The sequence below is a fragment of the Aphidius gifuensis genome, linkage group LG5 (assembly GCF_014905175.1).
Source record: "Aphidius gifuensis isolate YNYX2018 linkage group LG5, ASM1490517v1, whole genome shotgun sequence".
In the NCBI taxonomy this organism is placed as follows: Eukaryota; Metazoa; Arthropoda; class Insecta; order Hymenoptera; family Braconidae; genus Aphidius; species Aphidius gifuensis.
This window is the reverse complement of record NC_057792.1, coordinates 5,978,646-5,998,383: the sequence shown is the minus strand read 5'-3', so window position 1 is coordinate 5,998,383 and position 19,738 is coordinate 5,978,646. Positions and strand designations below refer to the sequence as shown.

Genomic DNA, 19,738 nt, shown 5'->3' with positions numbered 1-19,738 from the left:
ATATATTATTTTATTTTTAAATGTGATAATTGGACCAGTCGTTTGATTCTCACGTTTAGTTTGTAACATAATATCAAATGGAATAATTACAGTTAAACAATATATCTCGTTACAAAAAAAAGAAGAAAACCACGAAAAAAAAACTACAAAGTTAAAAAAAAAACAAGATAAAAGTATATCGAAATGAAAACGAGATTTTCGAAATGTTTCGTCGAAATGGAAAGCATAATTCAAGTCATTTTTCAACATTAGAAAATCATTTAAAATTAGGTAAATCTTGAAGAATAAAATTATTATTTTTTTCGCAGTCATTTACAGAAGACAGATTATCCAGCTTTTATTTCAAATCGTCTAGTAAATTAGTAAGATTACACATTATATAAATTCACCCTGAAAACATTGAAGATAATCATTCCAATAAAATATATTTATTTTTTATTTATATTTATATGGCACAGTATATTCTTGATAAAATCATGAATGTCGAATTGTTAAGGATGATTGTTAAAGAGAAAGATGAAATAATGTTTCCTGTGAGAATCAAAATTTAGCGCATGCTCTTTATTCTTTCCCGGAATATTCAAGTCCAGGTGGAATGCGAAAATCCATATCAGTTTAGTCTCGATGTGATCGTCGTCAATAATACATCAAATAATAATTTATTTATCAATATATTTTATTTAATAAATAAACAAAATTAAATAAATAATTTAGTCAAAAATTACCTATTATTTCTAACGTTTTTGTATGATTTTATTTTTTAAAATTTTCAAATGATTAACCGGCTTGATCGAAAACAATCGATTTTCATACACGAGGTTTTGTGATAAAAACAAAAATAAAATTTATATATATTTATCGGATTATATAGAGATTAATGACAAGGGTAGAAAAGACAGCTACAATAAATTACACTATATTTTTGTTACCTTTTTTTTTAATGTCTACATTTTTTTTTTTTATTGAACTTGCGGGATTTGTTGACGAGACAAATATACAAAAAAAAAAAACCACGTGCTTGCAAAGCCACCCTATTTTTGTCAAATATTTTTTTTGATAAATATCAAATAATATAAAAATTTGATATATTTTTTTCTAGCAAAACATATTAAAGTAAAAAATTTATTTTCATAAAAATTTATATTTTAAAAATGACTAATAAATATTTTTAAATTTATAAATAAATTTTTTAAATAATAATTATTTATTTTTTTGTTTAGATAAAAGTTACGGTGCTGAAAAGTTGTTTAAAAATTTTTTCTCATTTCATGATGATGCTAATAGTTGAATAAATAATACGAAAAAAATAAAAGATAAAAAAAAATGAGGTGTTAATTAATTCGAGAGAGGTGTGAAGAGTAAAAAACAAAAAAAAGAAATAAAGAATGATATAAAAATAAAAATAAATAGATGAAGTAAAACTACAGTAAAAAAAAAAAGGATAAAATGTTTCATTAGTTTGAATGTATATAGAAACAAGTGAGAATAAACATCATATTCAACAACTAACAAGTATCATAAAACTTATTTCATTAAGTATATTAAATACATATATAAAATGAGAAAAGACATGATTAATATGAGTGATACATTTGATGTTAATCATGTACAAGATATTTTAGATCATATTAATCAACTTGATGATACAAATTTAAGTAAAGATTTACAGTGTCTTAAATCAAAGCATGATAAAATTTATAATAATGCTTGTGATATAGATTGGGATTCATTATCATGTTGGCCACAAACTTTAGCTGGTACACTTGCTAAAATACCATGTTTTGATCAACTATATGGAATCAAATATGACAGTTCACGTGAGTAAAATTATTTTTATTGTAAATATATTCTACTTGTTTTTAAATCACTTTGTATAAATTTTTTTTGTATTACTCGGTAATTATTCACGCTTTCTTCTGGATAAATCCAATCGAAATTTCATTCTAGAAATGAAAAAAATAACAAGTAAATAATTGAGATAATAATATCGATTTTGGATTTATTATTGGCAAAATATTGCTCCAAATTTTCATCCGAATTTGCTGTAAATTGGGCCAAATACGGAATATTTTTTTTGTTGATTTTTATGTTTATTTTTTTATTATTATGTAATGATTTTTCATATATTGGTAATTTGGTCAATCTCGATTGAGTATTTTTATCTTTTTAGAGAGGAAAAAATTTTATGATGTCATATAGAGATTTAAGTGAAGTAAGCTTGTCTAAACGTGATGAGAAAGAAAAATAAAATTTTTATTTTTCCTTATAGTTATTAATTTTTTTTTTATAAAAACCTTGAAACAATGCAAAAAAAAAAATATATAAATAATTAATTTTATCTTTTAAATAGAAATAAAAGAACAATCTTTTATTTTTTATTTAAAAAAAAATTTTAATTATTAAATACAATTATGAATAATAAAAATTTTAAGTAATATAAAAAATTTAATGATGCTTTTATGCGCTTTTCACATGAATAAGAAATGGATATTAAATTTTTTTTTTTTTTATTTTCCATATCCTAGATTAAAAAAAAACTTGGCATTGAGTGTGATATTTAAACTTGAAATATCTTGGATTAAATTTACCAAAGAGTTGGAATATAAATAATAAAAAAAGTAAAATAAAAATTTGCATTTACATTGAGTTTTTTTTTTGAATCTATTATGCATGCTAGTTTGTGCATGCCAATATAAATGTATATGTAGTGTTGACAGATGAATATTAAAAAAACTGCATCAAAATTTAATGAAAAGAAAAATGAAAAAAAAATATATCAAAAGATTTTTTTAACACCCAGTCAGTCACAAATAAAATATGAATTTTCATGTATTTTTATGCTGGTAATTTAATAGTAATACAAGGTGATAACGAAAAATCATAATCATATAAATAGAAATAAAAGAAAAAAAAAATATTGGTCAATACAATAAACATGAATTTTCAGAAATTGGAGTTTGACTGTCGAGGGTTGTTTGACGATTGTCATCCCCATTTATCCCCCCAGGATTTATTATCAAATCGAGGATAGCATATAAAAGTTCAAATGACATATATTGTATTCTATCTGAACACTAACATATTATAAAATTTAAAATATCACATATAGAATAATGGAAAAAAAAAATAAAAATAATACATAAAATCCAACAGAGAGATTTTATATATTTAAATTTATATATAAATTATTCAATTTTTAGAGATATGTTTTTTGGACTATATTATAAACCGCGTATACGATAACATCTTGATAAATAAACTCTTTTTTAAATTTAAAAATAATTGTTGTTATTAAAAAATATAAAATAAAAGAATAAATTAAAATAAATTTTAAAAAGATCTTTAGTCAAATATTACAGAGAAAATATATTTATATTATTTTTTTTTTGATATAGCTTTTTATAAATATTTATTATAATTATTTTTTTTTGTATTATTTTTTAATAATTAAACAATAGTATTATAGAAAAAAAATAATGATATTGAGATATAAAAAATATATGATAAATTATTTTAAAATATTTTTAATATTCTTATGAAAATTTATAAATTTGTGACAAATTTTTTGATTAGATAAAATCTTTTATAAAAAATCTAAAAACAAATCAAATGAATAAACTATTTTTTCATTTGTATAATTAATTTTTTTTTTTCTTTAGGTTTCCGTATGGCTCATACATAATGAGTTGATTTATTTCTTCATAATTAAACCAAAAATTGCCTCAATAATGTATTTTTTTTTCTCTACAAAAAACGAAGCTTTTAAGACATGATAAAGTCATTTCATTGGCTGAACCATTTAACAACAATTTAGTATCAATTGCAATTTAAAAAAGATGAAAATATTATTAACTTATTGAGGCAAAATATTTACGAAACAAATCTAGAAAAATTAATTCTACGAAAAGAATATTGCGAGCTGTAAATTTAACCTGTTTTTCCTGAAATAACTTTGGATATTTTCCACAAAAAAAATTAATTAAAGCTTATATTTTTTTTGTTATTATACAATGGCTATACCTACACATTAATTAATAAAAAATTATCGAGTTTGAAAAATGATAAAAAGAATAATAAAAAAGTTGAATATAGGGCAATTGATGTGAAAGCACTTTCGACCCAGGATCTCTCAGGATGAAAAGAAAAAAAAAACAAAAAAAAAAATCAGATGGATCCCTAGGGATCATAGGATATATATATATTAAAGTTTTTTTTTTTTTTGTTTTTCTTGATAAACATATAACTTCCATTTATTTCATATAAATTCGGATAAAGCAAAATAATTTGCATTCGTTTTTTAAAGTCAAAATATATATATTATTTTTTTTTTTTATTTTTAAATGTCTGTCTGGTTTTAATTTTCTTCATCCTTCAATATTTTATTTATTTTTATTTGTTCTATTTTCGAGCAAACTCACCCCTTGCGTAAATTATCATCAAAAAAAAACGTGAGGCAATTTCGTGAACGTATTAATTCGTTAATTATTCTAGTAATGGTAATCCATAAAAATAAATATTCCTTGGGGAAAATTATTTTCAAAACACGTATTATACACTGTTAATAAAAGTCTCGAGTTAAATAAATATTTGTTAAATTTAAACACAATAATAAATAAATTTTGTAAATATTTTTTATATGAAAAAAAAAGGAGAAAAAAAGATATTAAATTTAAAAAATATATTCAGGAGAAAAAAATTTAATGTAAAATATATTTTTATTAATCGATAATTGAAATTTCGAAGCATGACATTTGAATGATTGAATTTCTATATATTTGGATACGCAATATTGTCAATATAATTTTACATTTCAATCGTAAAAAAAAAATATAAAAATTTTACACATTTATATCAATCATGTCACTGTCATTTCCATATCGTTGTACAATATTTCATAAAAAAAAAAGCTTTGATTTGCAATTACATGTAAGATAAACACAATGAAATTTTTTAAATTTTAAACTTTCAAAGAAATTGTAATCAGTTAATTAAATTTTTTCATAAAAAAAAAAAGAGATGATTTAATTGTTTAATTTTTCAAATTGAGATCAATTAATAGTTTCGAATTATATTTTTTAAAAATTCAACATGATGAAAAATCTTAGTGAACACGCAATAACGAGGATGTTCAGGTATAAAAATTGATGCGATTCCGGCAATTCTTTCAGTAAAAACAACACTAACACCTCCATCACCCTTGAAGAAAAAAATATTCCAAAAATACCATTAAAATTAAAACAAATAACATATAATTAATGATTATTTAAATAATAAAAAATATTACCATGTTAAATGCATCATCATTTTTAATGGTGTGACCACATCCCTGAAGAGTAGGTGAAAGAAAAAAGCCTGGAAAAGGTCCCCAACATTTATCAAACGAGAGTTCTTTAACACTAATAGATTTAAGATATCTAGCAGAGCTTGTATGATAAATATCATCTGCCCAATTGGTCATAGTCAAAATACTACGATGATAAAGACGATCTGTTCGCATTCCAATGATTTGACGTCTTAGTGTAAATTCAATTGGTTTTTCAAGTCGTAATATTGCAATATCATTTATCCAAAATTTTTTCGGTTCATATTGTTCATGCCATATGATATTTTGAACATCAAACAACTCACCCTCTCCAAAACTATTAAATATATCAGTTGCTCCAACAAGAACTTTTAAGTTAGTAGCATAAACAGTTAAAGTAGTTTTTTCAAATATTACACAAGACGCACATGTTAAAATATGATATTGACTAATTATGCTACCAGCACAAATTCCGTGGCCTAAAAATTGTACAGATGTGTGATAAGGGTGTTGCTGTATGACTCTTTCGGTACCACCAATAATTTTATTTGAATGTCTTGCATCAACAACTATTAATAATACATTTAATTATTAATTTATACAATTTATTTAACAAACAAAAAATAATTTTAATTGATATACTTACAAGTTGATAAAAATATTAAAAATACTACAAGTTTCATAATGATTTTTATTTTTTTTTCATTTGTGAAAAATTATAATTCTTCAGAATAACAGAATTTTATCTAATGATATTTGATAATTTTAATTCGGTCTTTTATACTAGTATATTCACTTGTCTAACGTTAATTTTTTGGAACATATAAAAATGAATAATGATGGTAATTTTAAAACTAATATTAAACTGATAATAAAAATACACAAAAAAATTGGTAAATTTATAGTTTTGTAAATGAATAATTCTTCAGGATAAAAAAATTATATCAAAAAATAAATAAATGTAAACGACGAATGCGTGATTTTTTAAAATTGTATTTATTCAATCTTGAAGATAACAAACTATAAATTTTATTTATCAGTTTTTTAATTTTTTATGATAAAATTTTAAAGGCAATTTTATATTTTAAAAAATACTCAACCTTGAAAAAGAATTATCCATGATTTTATAATATTTTTAAACGAAAATTTCGATATAATAATAATTATTTGATTTTAAAAATTAATAATTGTTAATTACGGTTTCAATAAATTCTATATAAAGAAAAACTTTTGTAAATATTAAAGCTTGAGGTTGTTGAGGTAAAAAAACAGATGCAATTCCTGCAATTTTATTATCATAAACAACAGCAACACCACCATCTCCCTGAAAAGACAATGAAAATTTAGGTATAGAAATTTCGTCGTCTCAATTAGCTTTTCGAAATATTTTTACAAGTAAATTTTCCATTAAAAAGTAACTATTAAATAATGAAAATAATTACGTTTCGAAATAAATTATTTATAAAATTATCACAAAAAAATTCCAAAGTATTTGAAGTAATAATAAAAATAAATATTACCATATTAAATCCATCATCATCACTGAGAGTTTTTCCACATCCTTGATATTTATTTGTAAGAGGAAAATTTGGAATAAAATGTAAACAATTACTTTGTGAAATTCCTTTAACACGAATAGATTTAAGATATCTATATAAATTTGTTTGATAAATATCATCTGCCCAATTGGTCATACTCAAAAAACTGTGATGATGAAGAGGAGCCAGTGGCATAGAAATAGATAAACGTTCAAGTGTAAATTTAATTGGTTTTTCAAGTCGTAATATTGCAATATCATTTACCCAAAATAATTTGGGCCAATATTTTTCATGCCATATGATATATTTAACATCAAACAATTCACCATCTCCATGAGCATTAAATATATCAGTTGTTCCAACAAGAACTTTTAAGTTACCAGCATAAACAGTTAAAGTACTTTTTTCAAATATTACACAAGATGCACATGTTAAAATATGATATTGACTAATTATGCTACCAGCACAAATTCCATGGCCCAAAAATTGTACAGATGTGTGATAAGGGTGTTGCCGTATGACTCTTTCGGTACCACCAATAATTTTATTTGAACGTCTTGCATCAACAACTATTAATAATACATTTAATTATTAATTTATACAATTTATTTAACAAACAAAAAATAATTTTAATTGATATACTTACAAGTTGATAAAAATATTACGAATACTACAAGTTTCATAATGATTTTTGCTACAATTATTTCGAATTTATTTTAAGTGATAAAGCTCGATAATTCATATGAAATTATCGTGACGATTTTAAGAGTGAACCATCGAAAATAGACAAGCAAAAAAAAAAATATCAGCAGTATAATAAAAATATGGTTTTACTTGTATAATTTGTGTACTTTATTTAATAATCAAGATAGCAAATTATAAATTTTGATAAGAGTTTAAAATAAAACACGAATTTATTATAGATTTAGTAAATTTTTTTTTTATTTTATATATCTTTGCAATTGTGTTTGATTAAAATTCTACTTGCTAAAAAATATACAATTTTTTTTAGTGGTATATTTAATATTTTAATCAACACAATTACAGGTTTATAGTTACATTTAATTATAAAATTAATAGTTAATAAACATTGATTGTATCTGAAATAAATTGTCTGTAATTACAAATTTTTGTAAATATCAAATGATTTGGTTTTTCAGGTATATATACAGATGAAATTCCAGCAATTTCATTTCTATAAACGATACCAACACCACCATCACCCTGAAAAGTATAAAAAATTATTTAAAAAATAATAACAGAATAATTACACAGAAAAAAAAAAAACAAAGTAATACCATATTAAATAATTCATTATCATAGATAGTTTTGCCACATCCTTGAATCATATATGTAACTATAAATCCTGGAAATAAATCTAAGCAACTTATGAGCGAAAGTCCGATGACATCAACAGATTTAAGATTTCTAGCGGAATTTGTTTGATAAATATCATCTGGCCAATTGGTCATAGTAAATATACTACCATGGTAAAGGCGATATGGTCGCATAGTAATAATTGCACTTTGACGTGATAATGTAATTGGTGTTTCAAGACGTAATATTGCAATATCATTTATCCAAAATTGTTCAGGCATATATTGTTCATGCCATATGATGTGTTCAACATCTAGCAACTCACCCTCCCGAAGAATATCAAATAAATCAGTTGTTCCAACAAGAACTTTTAAGTTAGTAGCATAAACAGTTATAGTAGTTTTTTCAAATATTACACAAGAGGCAGATGTTAAAATATGATATTGACTAATTATGCTACCAGCACAAATTCCGTGGCCTAAAAATTTTACAAATGCGTGATAAGGGTGTTGCTGTATGATCTTTTCGAGACCACCAATAATTTTATGTGAACGTCTTGCATCAACAACTATTAATAATACATTTAATTATTAATTTATACAATTTATTTAACAAACAAAAAATAATTTTAATTGATATACTTACAAGTTGATAAAAATATTAAAAATACTACAAGTTTCATAATGATTTTTATTTTTTTTTCATTTGTGAAAAATTATAATTCTTCGGAATAACAGAATTTTATCTAATGATATTTGATAATTTTAATTCGGTCTTATATACTAGTATATTCACTTGTCTAACGTTAATTTTTTGGAACATATAAAAATGAATAATGATAGTAATTTTAAAACTAATATTAAACTGATAATAAAAATACACAAAAAAATTGGTAAATTTGGTTTTAAAAGTGTGATTTATTGGATGATAAAAAGAACAATTTATATTTGCAAATGAATAGATTTTATATGATTTTTCATTGGCTTATTTTTTTTCATATAGATAATTATCTGTAATTACATATTTACATTTTATGATACGAGAATGATGGCGTATCTTCCGCGGGCAAATTTACAGCTCGCAATATTCTTTTCGTAGAATTAATTTTTCTAGATTTGTTTCGTAAATATTTTGCCTCAATAAGTTAATAATATTTTCATCTTTTTTAAATTGCAATTGATACTAAATTGTTGTTAAATGGTTCAGCCAATGAAATGACTTTATCATGTCTTAAAAGCTTCGTTTTTTGTAGAGAAAAAAAAATACATTATTGAGGCAATTTTTGGTTTAATTATGAAGAAATAAATCAACTCATTATGTATGAGCCATACGGAAACCTAAAGAAAAAAAAAAAATTAATTATACAAATGAAAAAATAGTTTATTCATTTGATTTGTTTTAGATTATAAAAGATTTTAGATAAAAATTATATATTATTTTTATAATTTATTTATTATTAAATAATTTTTAATAATCTAATCAAAAAATTTGTCACAAATTTATAAATTTTCATAAGAATATTAAAAATATTTTTAAATAATTTATCATATATTTTTTATATCTCAATATCATTATTTTTTTTCTATAATACTATTGTTTAATTATTAAAAAATAATACAAAAAAAAATAATTATAATAAATATTTATAAAAAGCTATATCAAAAAAAAAATAATATAAATATATTTTCTCTGTAATATTTGACTAAAGATCTTTTTTAAATTTATTTTAATTTATTCTTTTATTTTATATTTTTTAATAACAACAATTATTTTTAAATTTAAAAAGGAGTTTATTTATCAAGTTGTTATCGTATATACGCGGTTAAACAGTACTGTAAAAGTGAAATAAACACGGGTGTCAGAAACATCTGTTGACTCAACATCTCAAACAGTAGGTGCGTTAACAAGTAAAACAACAAGTTATAAATTCATTTAAATAGAAAAAAAACAAAATGATTAAAATATATATATATAAATATATATACGTATGTAACTATATCAATTAAATTCAAGATAATTGTACATAAAGGTTAATTAACAATTAAATTATCATAATGGTAATTTATGTGATATTGATTATTGTTGATTCTCAATAAAGCTTATTTATTTATTAAACACGACTATATTGAGTGAACAACATATACATTAGGGTGAGGCATTCAAACTGGACTGTCGAGTATCGTAATTGCCATTAATTTGTGCTCACGAGTTTGCTATTCAGTTCCTTTATCAATTAATTATCTCACATGAACGTGACAATTTTCTCTGAAAGCTTCTCTTTATTAAATTTTTTTTTTCTCCTTTTATTTATAAAATATATATTTATATACAAAACTAGATGATTTTAAATAGTCATTCTATATTATAATCATTTTTCTGATGTACATTCAAGCAACGTTGTTAATTTATTAATTTTACCATCCTGAAAATCTCAGTAAAACAAAGTTAACTATTTTCATTGTTGCTTTAAACTTGTTATACTTGCAACTTTCGCTTTTCTATACAAACTTTATAAACGTATATATATTAATTTTGTTTTCATACTAAAATTTTGTCTAAATAACATTTACAAAATTGAAGAAAATATAATCTTAAAACACAATTTAAAAATTTATAAATTAAATTGAACATTTAAATATGTTTATGAAAGAGAAAAAAAAATTTTTTAATATCATTGATTTATTAAAAAAAGCATAAAAATTAATTAAAATTTAATTTTAAAAAAATATAATTTAATTATAATATCGCAGGAAGCAAATATTTTCATATTGATAATATTTTTTTTTTAAATAATAAATAGAATATCGAGGTCAATCATAAAATCATATGTATAAAAAAAAAAACAATTTATATACACATTGTAAGTGGGTTGGTAATTAGATTTATTTGAAAAAAAAAAAAAATTATATGAAATATGATATTTTATATACATATAAAATGCAGTTTGTATAATACATTTCAAATTTGAAGCACGCACAAGTGTATATATACGTGTATTACGAATCAAGTGGAATTGGATTATCGATCAGCTGGACATTTCGAAAGCTCTCGAGTTTGACAGAAACATATAAGCTGAATCAGCATCAAATGCTTCATATTTTATCCACCCTCAAATTTTCCTCTTTCCTCTTTCAACCTCTTTTATTCTCAACAGCTCAATATTATTTATTTAATTTTTTTTTTATCATTAATATAACAGCTAATTTGTCTGTTTTTTAATTTTAAAAGTTCAATTTAATTTTCTACTAATTAAATTTACTTTATGTATACACTCTTTTTGATTATCTTTTTTAAACTTTTTCTTTAGTTTATTTTATAAATTGCTTTTTTTTTTAATTTGATATATGGTTTGATTTTTTATTTACAGAAAATGCAAGTCGATGGTGTTTGACAAATGGAACTTGGGATAGTTATTCAAACTATTCTCAATGTCATGAACTTCAAATACCTGTCAATGAATCAAGTGTTGAAATTACAACAATGCTGTATTTTATTGGTTACAGTTTGTCATTGTCAACACTTGTTGTTGCTGTGTCAATTTTTTTATACTTCAAGTAAGTTTATTCAATATTATTTGTACTAAAAAAAAAAAAAGCTACTGCATGAAAAGTATTTATTTTGTATATATTACATAACAAATAATATTTATGAAAAGAAAATTTTTTTTTTTTTATTTTTCTTTACTTGATAAATTGTATATATTAAATACTTGAGATTATTTATGTCTCGTGTTATCAAGTAATAATTTATCACTTGTTATTATTAATAGAAAAAAATAATACATTATTTATCAAGAATATTTCTAGTGTAATCATATGATTAAAAAAATATACTGATTTTTGAAATTATAATTTGTTTTTCTTGATAAAAAAAACAACATTTTCCAGTGAATATAAATATACATTTTTCAATTGAATAATCAATAACAGTTTTTTAATAATTTATCATTTTTTTTTTGGTTTAAATCAATGAAAATTATATTTAAAACAAAGTCGTTTTGTTAAATAAAAAATATACTGATATTGTCAGTGGGTATTTTTATCTCCTTATATTTATTTTTTTTTATTTTTTTTTTCAATTTTCCAAGTATTTTCTTTGTTTTGTTGACACTCTGGATCACTCCAATCCACCTGACTGTTTTCCCACAAGCTCCATTTATATATATACCGCATGTCGCGAGTCTTATGAATGATTGAATGATATTGTGTGATACATACAACAAAAAAAGCAAAAAAAAAAAAAAGGAAAAACAAAACAAAAAAGCCAATAAAATCAGATGAGTGTTATTATTTTTTTTCCACCCCAACAAACGAGGATCTATGGTTTTTTCTTTTTTATATTTTTTTATTACCCGCTTTTTTTTTTATTTGGCATTTGCGGTTGACACTTCAATATGAATTCTTTTTTAATTTATTTAATAAAAAATATATCTCCAGATTTTTTTTCTAATTGATTCGTAGTTTATTTTTTTATAAAAATTTATAATCGAAATTTTGCGGCAAACAAGTGTTTTCGAAACGCTTGAAATTTCGAAATAATTTGTTTTTTTTTCTTTTGATATTTAAAGTTGATTCTCACAAAAAAAAATTCAATGAAATATTTTAATTAAATAATGAACTTGTGAATGATATTATTTTCATAATTTAAATGTTATTTTTATAGTTATAAAATACTTTAAATAATTTCTGGAAAAATAATGAAAATCCAGGAAAATATAGTTACAAAATTTTATGGAAAACATTTAGAGAAATATTTACACCAAGGTTATATTTTATAAAAATGATATTTATTTTTAACAGAGAGCTGAGATGTTTGAGAAATAATATTCATACAAATCTCATGCTTACGTATATACTGGCTGACCTCATGTGGATCCTTACTACTGTTATGCAGGTACTACATATTACCAAAAGAAAAAAAAAAATATACATTTTCTTTTTACAATATATAAACTCAATTCTTTTTTTTTTATTTTCATATTTATTATTCATATCTTTGAATTATTTTTTTAACGTATATATAGTCTCTTTTGAATATCTTTGTATAAATTTTTGCTTCTTTGAGGATAATAATGGGAAAAAAAATTAAATTTAACTAAAAAAAATTTTTATTCCAGGTTTCAATGCAATCTGATACTCCAACTTGTATTATTTTTTATTCTTTACTTCATTATTTTCATTTAACAAATTTTTTCTGGATGTTTGTCGAAGGTAAATATTAAAAAATATAAAATAACTAATGAAAAATGAATTTTAAAAATTGATTTAACCAATTTTATTATATATTTTCAGTATAATAAATTTTAAATGTGGTTTTTTTTTTTTTTTTCAGGATTGTATTTGTATTTGCTGGTTGTTAAAACATTTACCGGTGACAATATTAAATTGCGTTTGTGTCTGGCAATTGGATGGGGTGCACCAGTACTTGTTATTATTGTCTGGGGAATTGCTAAATCCAGTGCAGTTGATATATCAAATGACCATGAAAACCAGGTGAATTAAAATGATTATTTTCTTTATATAAATATAAAATTTAATTTGAGATAATACTACAAAATAAACCAACAATAAAGTAATTTAAAGAAATTTTTTTTTCAATTTTAGATATTGTATATAAAAAAATAAAAATATACATATATTTTTGATGAATAATATTTCAAAATAACCCTCGATTAAATTAATGTCCAATTCAATAATTTTTTATTCAATTTTTCAATTAAAAAAATAAAAAAATAATATTATTTTTAATTGCAAAATTTAGTAATTTTTTATTTCGGTTTTTTTATCAATAAACACAAATATAAATAAACAAATAAATTTTTTTTTAATTCAACAAATTAATCTTTCAATTGTTTATTAAAAAATAACAAAAAAAATATAGTAATATTAAAGAATATATAAGTAGAACTTGTAGAAAAATTTTATAAAAAAATAACCCTTTTTTTTAATTTTGTTTATCAATTTTTAATATTTTATTTATTTTTATTTATAAATAAATAATTTCATCTTCAACGACATAATTTATACCGTAAATACCATGCTCTATACATTTTTTTTTACCTCAAGATGATTTAAAAAAATATCAGTAGTACAAGTAAACGATAAGTGCGCCAAGAGTGTCTGACACACACACACTTGTCACTTATATAACTAAAAACTTTTTAATTTTTTTTTTCTAAATATTTATTTCTCATGAAGGTACTTGACCTATTTAACAAATTAAATTTATTATATAAATGTTATTAAACAATTTATCAAATCATCAAAATAAAAAAGAATGAAAAAAAATTTCTATAAGAAAAAAATTCATAACAGTTTTTTTAATAATAAAAATATTATTAAATTAATTAAAAATTTTATATTTTATCCTCAGTATGTATCTATAAACTCTCTTAAAAAATAGATAAAAATAAATTAAAAAAAAAAAAAAACTAGAAAACAATTTAAAGTTAAATTAGTTTAGAAATTTTTTTGTTAAAATGATTATTTAATTTCTATAATAATATTTCAGAATGGAGCATTGTATAGACATTGTCCTTGGATGGTTTATCATGCATATGATTGGTTTTATCAAGGACCAGCAATAATTGTACTGGGTATTAATGTCCTATTTTTATTTATGATAATGTGGGTATTAATAACAAAATTACGTTCAGCAAATAATGTTGAGACTCAACAATACAGAAAAGCAAGTAAAGCATTACTTGTATTAATTCCACTTCTTGGTGTAACATATATATTAGTCATTGCTGGACCATCAAAAGGTAAACTTGCTAATTTATTTTCATATGCAAGAGCTGTACTTTTATCATCACAAGTAAGTTTTTCAATATTACCATCAACTTTTAAAGTATTTTTAAAGCTGAAAAAAAATTAAAACCATTTAAAAATAATTTAAATAATTATTTTCAATATTAAAATGTTTTTTTTAGGGTCTTTCAGTTGCACTATTTTATTGTTTTTTAAATTCTGAAGTACAAAATACAATGAGACATCATTTTTCACGTTGGAGTACAGCAAGAAATCTTGGAATGGATAGAAAATATTATAATAATTGGTCACCACGTTCACGTACTGAAAGCATAAGGTTTTTTAAATAATTTAACAATTTATAAATATGATAATATAATTTTTTCTTTTTTATCTTATTTATGATGTAATTATAGTGTTGATGACTAGTCTATAAATAAATTGATTTTAGACTCTACTGTCAACCATCAAATCCATATAGAAAACGTGAATCAACAGTAAGTGAAACAACAACAACAACAGTTATTGGTATTAATTCAACAACAGCATTTATCGATAGATCAAAAACAGTTATTTCCGAAGACCTCAATGAATAAATTTATCCTATATTCAACCTACTTTATCATGTAAAAAAAAATTAATTTAATCAAAAATTATCTGTAAACACAGTTCAATTTCATTGTCAACATACATTTTTTTTTCTACTACTTCAACAAAATTTTCCATTGACTGTTTGAATTATAATTAAAAGATAAAAGGAAAAAAAAAATTCTATTATTTGTGAATTTAAAAAAAGCACATAACCACCATCACAATGGAATTATTATTATTATTTTTTTTTATCATATAAAAGAGAAAAAAAGAAATGATAATTGAAATGAAAAAAAAAAATACTTTGAAATATTAAAACGTGTAAAATCGATAAAAAAAAAAAACTTGTTAAATGTCTTCCGTCATTACATGCTTTAAATATCAAGGCAGTATTTTATCTGTGAAAAAAAAATAAAATTAATCAACTAATTTAATTTCTAAGTGTTGAAATAAATATATATATTTATGAAAAAATTATAAGCTTCGACTGACCAATGTTTTAATGCATTTTAAATGTTGTATGTTGTTTAAAATAATACATTATCTTTGACTGTACCTGAACATGAACGTTCAAATAATAATAATGAATTTTAACATTTAAAAAAAAAAGAAAAATATCTATAAAATAAAATTGTACCTATGTATATTTTTTTTTTCTATACTTAATTTCATTAAATAAATAATCAATAAATCGATAAAATGGATAATTTAATTATTTAAAACTCATTATTTGTCTTCTCATATTCCCATTGACTTTATTATTTAAATTATTTTTATTTAATTCATCTAACAGCATTTACTCAATATTAGACAAAAAAAATCATAATAGTTCTAAATATATATAAAAAAAAGAAAAAGTATTGTTTTTTTTTTAAAAGTTTACTTACAGATAAATTTTTTTATCTTCATATTCTTCATTAATTTACATAATTACTTCCACTTTATTAAATTAATATAAACTTTTTTATTTAATCTTTTTTTTTTTTTATTTTCTTAGTTTGTTTTTGCACACATTTACACACTTGCCAAAAAAAAAAATTAATAAAACAACAAGCATACAGATTTATCAACGATTTAACCAACTTATTTACCAACAAGTCTTTCATCGTGATTGTGGTACTTTGGTTTTCCATGGGTAAAAGGTATGTATCGATATTTAATCATATGCTGTAATCGAAAAAAGAAATAATAATACAAATTAGTATTAAGGTGATATTGTTGTATAAAAATTGAATGATGGCTATTTATAAATTACCTTAATTTGTCGTTTCATTGTGATGCAAAATAATGTTATAAAATACATAACAAGAATTGGCCAAAATACAGGAATATTAAAGAAATCAAACATTGTACATGTCAATGCAATTATTGTTGATTTTGATACTGAATACCAAAATTTAAATTCAGGCAATCTTCTAACAAATGGTCGGAATTCTTCATTTGATCTTGTTGGTAATTCTGGACCTTCACCATCTACAATTAACATGTAATTTTTCATAAATAATCATTTAATTATTTAACCTTTTCTTAAAAAAGAATAAAGCTAATTTAAATCTCATAAATAATGTAAATTTTTAATAGAAATATTAATTTCATTAATTAGAAATGAATTACTATTTTATCTTTGATATATTTTAGTAATCTTTACCTTCAAAGTCCATTGCTGGATCATTTCTTGGAGTGAGGAATGATATAAACAAATTAAGGTGATAAATTCCCAAAGCGTACATAATAATATACCATCCCTAAAAGAACAAATAAATTAGTAATTAATTAATAAACATCTTATGGTAATTTAAAAAATTTACCTGAGAAAGAAAAATACGTAATACAAATGTGATAACAAGAATTATTGCAAAAACCCATCTTGATATTACGTGTGGTGTCCACAAGTCCAGATAGCTTTGGTAAATCTGTTTAAAAGTTTAAAAATAATATCATTTTAATTAACAATACATATATTATTTATAAATAATAATGATAATAATTTAGAGATAATAAATAATGATGATACCTGCGATAATCTTGATGTTGCTTGAACAAATATATTTCTCCTAACAGGACCACCAAGATCCTCATCTTGCATCATTTTAAAAAAACCTTGAATGAGAAATAATAATATCATGAATAAATAATCATCACCTGATGTCATTTGAAATAAAAAAAATCATCATATTTATAAATGATGAAATGGAGCATGAGGTTAACCTTTCAAATTGCCACCTCACACAATATTTAGAAATAAAAAATCATAATAAATTAAATGTACATAAATATAGTTAAATATAATTACCAAAAAATTAATTGTTTATTATTTCACAATAGTAATTATCCAAATATATTTTTATAATTGTTGAAAAAAAAAATATTCACACATACATAACACGTCACAACATTATAATGACATGATATAAATTCTGTAGATGATTCGTTATTACAGCATATATTTGAAAAATATAATTATAAAATTAATAATAATAAAAATGTATTAACAATAATTGAGATATAAATATGTGTAGTAAAAATTATGGAATATTTTATTTGTTTGTAATTTTATTGTCCGATAATTTTAGTTGATATTGGTTAATTATAATATTGGTATTTTTTTATTAATGTCCATGATGGCTGGTGGACATTATTGACATATAAATATGGTTGAAATGCCAACGAAAAAGAGAGCAAGAAAATAAAAAATGGCTAACGTTATTAGTCGGAGTTTACAAACGGCGATATTTTTTTTCCTCTTGTTTTTTTTCAGTTTTTTTTTCATGTAGGTATATTTATTATCAACATTATAATTATACTTAAAAATTCTTTATTATAAATATTTATAGAAAGAGTTACTGGATAATAATTTTTTATTATTATTGATAAAAATAATGAATGTCAATTTGGCGGTGTATACACGTACATAATTTTAGGCAATAAGTGGGAATGCGCAATTAATTTGCGCGTAGTAATAATATTAATTAATTAAAAAATTATAAACAAAAAAATTGGAAAAAAATGAGAATTAGAAAAGTACAAGCTTCTTGTTAACAATGTATGTTTATAAATAATTTGAATAAATAGTTTTTACGGTCCCTAGTCGAGAAGAGACAGACGTCTACCCTCGTCCCTCCCCTAAAAAGCAACCCCCACTACCGGAGTTTACTCTTACGGTGCTCCTGAATTTAAATAATAAATAGACTGAGTGCCCACTTGTCTTCGTTTTTATTTAACAGACATCGATGTCATATGTTTGGGAATAGTTACGTTTTTGTATGTTTTAATATGCATATAATAATTGAATATACATTTGCACTTTAAGTTTGTTATTGTATCAGTAGCCTTTTTCAATTTGACTGTAGATATATATATGAAAATAAATAACAAAATATGATGAATATCAAATATTGTTGCAAATATTACACATATCAATTTCATTAATATTAATTTCACATAAGTGACAGTTTTTATCTTTTGATATTATATACTTAAGTTTTTATTTTAATAGATAATTTCAATATTGTCATGATAAATTAATTTTGTGATGTTAAAGGGGTTAAAAAATGACTTAATTAAATCGGTATTATACTTGGCTGTCTTGAAATTTTTTATTATTTTTTGAAAAAAATATATTATGGATAAGAATTTTGAAATATTTTTTGCTGATGGTGATATTTAATGATTATCAGATCAAATCAATACAATTTGACCATTATTTTGGCTCCATTTTATCAATGTATTTGTGTAAATATTTATTACTTTCTCAACAAATTTCATGTTTTCGACAAATATAAAGGGTGCGTGAACCTGGCCTGCATGTCTAGAAAATATCTAGGATAACTCATTAGAAGCGTCTTGATTTGTAATAATTTGTACCACCATTGATTTAATTTGTACCTCAAAATTAAAGGGTCAGAAAGGGTAAAATCAACAATTTTTTCTAGATGACTTAGGGGGAAAAAAAAAATTGCTACAGACGCAGAATAATTTGTACTAATTCGTACCATCAAGCCCGGAATTTGTACCTCCAAAATAACAACGAAAAAAAATTATTTACTCTAAAATGATAATTAACAATTGCATATCTATTTTAATTATTGAGGTACAAATTCTAATTTATTGAGAACGCAATTAAACTTGTTTTGTTTAACAATATAAAAAAAATTATTGAAAAATATTAAATTTTGAAGGCGCCATGCATTTGTTACTTAAATTTTTTTCTTAACAAATGCGCCGGATTAAATCAATATTTT

The 19,738-nt window shown here is 22.1% G+C and overlaps 2 protein-coding genes across 4 annotated transcripts; one reads left to right on the top strand and one right to left on the bottom strand.

The window, feature by feature from the left end:
- The first annotated feature begins 617 nt into the window (after nucleotides 1-617).
- Nucleotides 618-16,196, top strand: LOC122857304 (diuretic hormone receptor-like). Of its 3 annotated transcripts, none has more exons than XM_044159408.1 (9): nucleotides 618-886; nucleotides 1,221-1,817; nucleotides 11,525-11,711; nucleotides 12,957-13,050; nucleotides 13,274-13,367; nucleotides 13,489-13,649; nucleotides 14,668-14,973; nucleotides 15,089-15,243; nucleotides 15,358-16,196. In XM_044159408.1, the coding sequence occupies exons 2-9, from the start codon at nucleotides 1,559-1,561 to the stop codon at nucleotides 15,500-15,502; spliced, it is 1,401 nt and encodes a 466-aa protein (XP_044015343.1). In that variant the 5' UTR covers nucleotides 618-886; nucleotides 1,221-1,558; the 3' UTR covers nucleotides 15,503-16,196. The 3 variants fall into 3 exon arrangements, with proteins under 3 accessions (XP_044015343.1, XP_044015344.1, XP_044015342.1); XM_044159409.1 differs by having other exon boundaries at nucleotides 710-818; nucleotides 15,323-16,192; XM_044159407.1 differs by having other exon boundaries at nucleotides 710-818; nucleotides 15,358-15,655.
- A 35-nt stretch (nucleotides 16,197-16,231) lies between these two features.
- Nucleotides 16,232-18,195, bottom strand: LOC122857347 (protein RER1). Its single transcript, XM_044159469.1, has 6 exons — nucleotides 17,791-18,195; nucleotides 17,512-17,597; nucleotides 17,306-17,410; nucleotides 17,146-17,242; nucleotides 16,753-16,970; nucleotides 16,232-16,664 (listed from the first exon to the last, which is right to left on the bottom strand). The coding sequence occupies exons 2-6, from the start codon at nucleotides 17,584-17,586 to the stop codon at nucleotides 16,581-16,583; spliced, it is 579 nt and encodes a 192-aa protein (XP_044015404.1). The 5' UTR covers nucleotides 17,587-17,597; nucleotides 17,791-18,195; the 3' UTR covers nucleotides 16,232-16,580.
- Nucleotides 18,196-19,738: the final 1,543 nt, after the last annotated feature.

Bases quoted from the DNA above. Each gene is read 5' to 3' on its own strand.
- LOC122857304 (XM_044159408.1), top strand. From the start codon at position 1,559: ATGAGAAAAGACATGATTAATATGAGTGATACATTTGATGTTAATCAT. The intron at 1,818-11,524 runs GTGAGTAAAATT...TTTTATTTACAG, and splicing joins AATCAAATATGACAGTTCAC to AAAATGCAAGTCGATGGTGT. The intron at 13,650-14,667 runs GTGAATTAAAAT...ATAATATTTCAG, and splicing joins CAAATGACCATGAAAACCAG to AATGGAGCATTGTATAGACA.
- LOC122857347 (XM_044159469.1), bottom strand. From the start codon at position 17,586: ATGATGCAAGATGAGGATCTTGGTGGTCCTGTTAGGAGAAATATATTT. The intron at 17,243-17,305 runs GTAAATTTTTTA...TTGTTCTTTTAG, and splicing joins TACGTATTTTTCTTTCTCAG to GGATGGTATATTATTATGTA. The intron at 16,665-16,752 runs GTAATTTATAAA...TTTCGATTACAG, and splicing joins CAATGAAACGACAAATTAAG to CATATGATTAAATATCGATA.